The following is a 1935-nucleotide window of genomic DNA, read 5'->3' as shown; positions in this document are numbered from 1 at the left end:
CATGAATGAATAAGAATGTATATAAGAGCGTTTATTTATACCTTCTTAATCCAGATTTTCCTCCAATTACTGCTACTCCTATTTTAAGCAATCTATCCCTTACTTTTTTCTTTTGTTTTTGACAGCTAATAACTAATTATCTTCTTAAAATAAAATGACAACTAACTTGCTAATCAAGCCTCCAATTTCACTTATTAAAACTTTCCCCCTCTTCAAACATAGGACTTGTCTTCAAGGCCTATTAGCTCTCCAATCGAAATCTGGAAATTGGTGTTGCATACTGTGTAATTCCTTCCAAATTGCATCTTCTGGGTTGGTATGTTGCCATTGAATCAATACCTTTGTGACAACTCTGTTGCCCTTTTTCTTCATTCTTCTATCTAGAACCACTAGTGGTTGTGGTACAAATTCACCCTCCTCATTGTACAGTGGTAGTTCTTGTGATGCTATGTGAGGACCATGATGTTCTTTTAGCAGGGAAACATGAAATACATCATGTATTCTTGTTCCAGCAGGTAACTCAAGTCTGTATGCTACTTTGCCCATTCTTTCTACTACTTTGAAAGGTCCATAGTACCTTGCAGCCAGCTTGTGAAATGATGAATTTGCCAAACTTAGTTGCTTGTATGGTTGTATGTTCAAGTAAATGAAGTCTCCACAGTTGAATTCTTAGTCTGCCCTTTTGAGATCAACATACTTCTTCATCCTCTCCTGAGCCTTTGTTAAATTATCCTGTAGAAGCTCTGTTATTTGTTGTATGGTTTTTATCGTATAAGCTACTGCTTCTACTAATGATTCTCCTTGTACTGTAATATTTGGCATAGGAGGAGGGTAGCCATATAGTGCTTCAAATGGTGTCATCTTTACAGTTGTATGAAACTTAGTGTTATACCATAATTCTGCCAAGGCTATATATTCTGTCCATTTCTTAGGTAATTCACCCGTAACACACCTCAAGTATCCTTCTAAAGCCTTGTTTAATGCCTCTGTTTGTCCATCAATTTGAGGGTGGAAGGCTGTGGATTTAAGCAATTTAACTTATGTTGTTGCATCAACTCAAACCAAAAAGCACTCATAAAGATGTTATCCCTATCAGAAATAATCTCGGATGGCCAACCATGTAATCTTACAATGGTGTCCATAAATACTTGTCCTATTTTAGCTGCTCCAAAAGGGTGAGCTAATGGTATAAAATGAGCATACTTTGTGTATCCGTCACAAAACACAAAGATAAATGTCATTCCATTAGATTTAGGGAGCCTCACAATAAAATCCATTGAAATGGACTTCCAGGCTCTATCTGGGATAGATGATGGCTGAAGCAATCTAGTAGGCATTTGTAACAATGGTTTTTTTTTCTAACAGATATGGCATTCCAGCACCCACTTCCTAACCTCCCTCTGCAATCCCTTCCAATAAAATTGTTCTTTAATCCTCCTATATGTTAGATCGTCCCCTAAATGTCCTCCAGTTACATTGTTGTGGTAGTGATGCAGGATCCTTTCTTTCATTTGCAGATCTGCTCTGATTACCACTTTTCCTTTTCTTCTAAGAAATGTGTCATCAAATGTGTATTGCTTGTAAGAACCCTGATTTATCCTGATTTTGTCCACTATCTTCTGTAATTTTGTATCAGTTTTCCATGAATCCTTGGCCTCCATCAGTAATTAAGATGTGACATGGAAGATTGTTGCTATGCTTCCTTGTTTCTGCCTTGACAGTGCATTAGCTACCACATTTTCTTTTCCTTTTTTATATTCAATACTGAAATTCAATCCTATGAGTTTCTCTAATCCCCAATTCTGCATCAAGGTTGTTAGAGGTTGCTCAAGAAGGTGCTTTAATGTTTTTTTATCAGTCTTAATTATGAAGTGTTGTCCGAGGAAGTAGTGTTGCCATTTCTTCACAGCAAACAATATAGCATAGAATTCTTTC

The 1935-nt window shown here is 36.7% G+C and overlaps 1 protein-coding gene across 1 annotated transcript; it reads right to left on the bottom strand.

Annotated features, from left to right (window-relative positions):
- Positions 1 to 669: 669 nt before the first annotated feature.
- On the bottom strand, positions 670 to 1661 carry LOC106795834 (uncharacterized). The gene is made up of 2 exons (XM_014766755.1): positions 1364 to 1661; positions 670 to 1016 (listed from the first exon to the last, which is right to left on the bottom strand). Exons 1-2 carry the CDS (start codon positions 1659 to 1661, stop codon positions 670 to 672), a joined length of 645 nt encoding a protein of 214 aa, XP_014622241.1.
- Between the last annotated feature and the right edge of the window lie 274 nt (positions 1662 to 1935).

The sequence above is a fragment of the Glycine max genome, chromosome 14 (assembly GCF_000004515.6).
Source record: "Glycine max cultivar Williams 82 chromosome 14, Glycine_max_v4.0, whole genome shotgun sequence".
Classification (NCBI taxonomy): Eukaryota; Viridiplantae; Streptophyta; class Magnoliopsida; order Fabales; family Fabaceae; genus Glycine; species Glycine max.
The sequence above is the reverse complement of the archived record's forward strand: the minus strand, read 5'-3'. Positions and strand labels throughout refer to the sequence as shown.

Bases quoted from the DNA above. Each gene is read 5' to 3' on its own strand.
- LOC106795834 (XM_014766755.1), bottom strand. From the start codon at position 1,661: ATGGAGGCCAAGGATTCATGGAAAACTGATACAAAATTACAGAAGATA. The intron at 1,017-1,363 runs GTTAGAAAAAAA...TTAAATCCACAG, and splicing joins GGTGCTGGAATGCCATATCT to CCTTCCACCCTCAAATTGAT.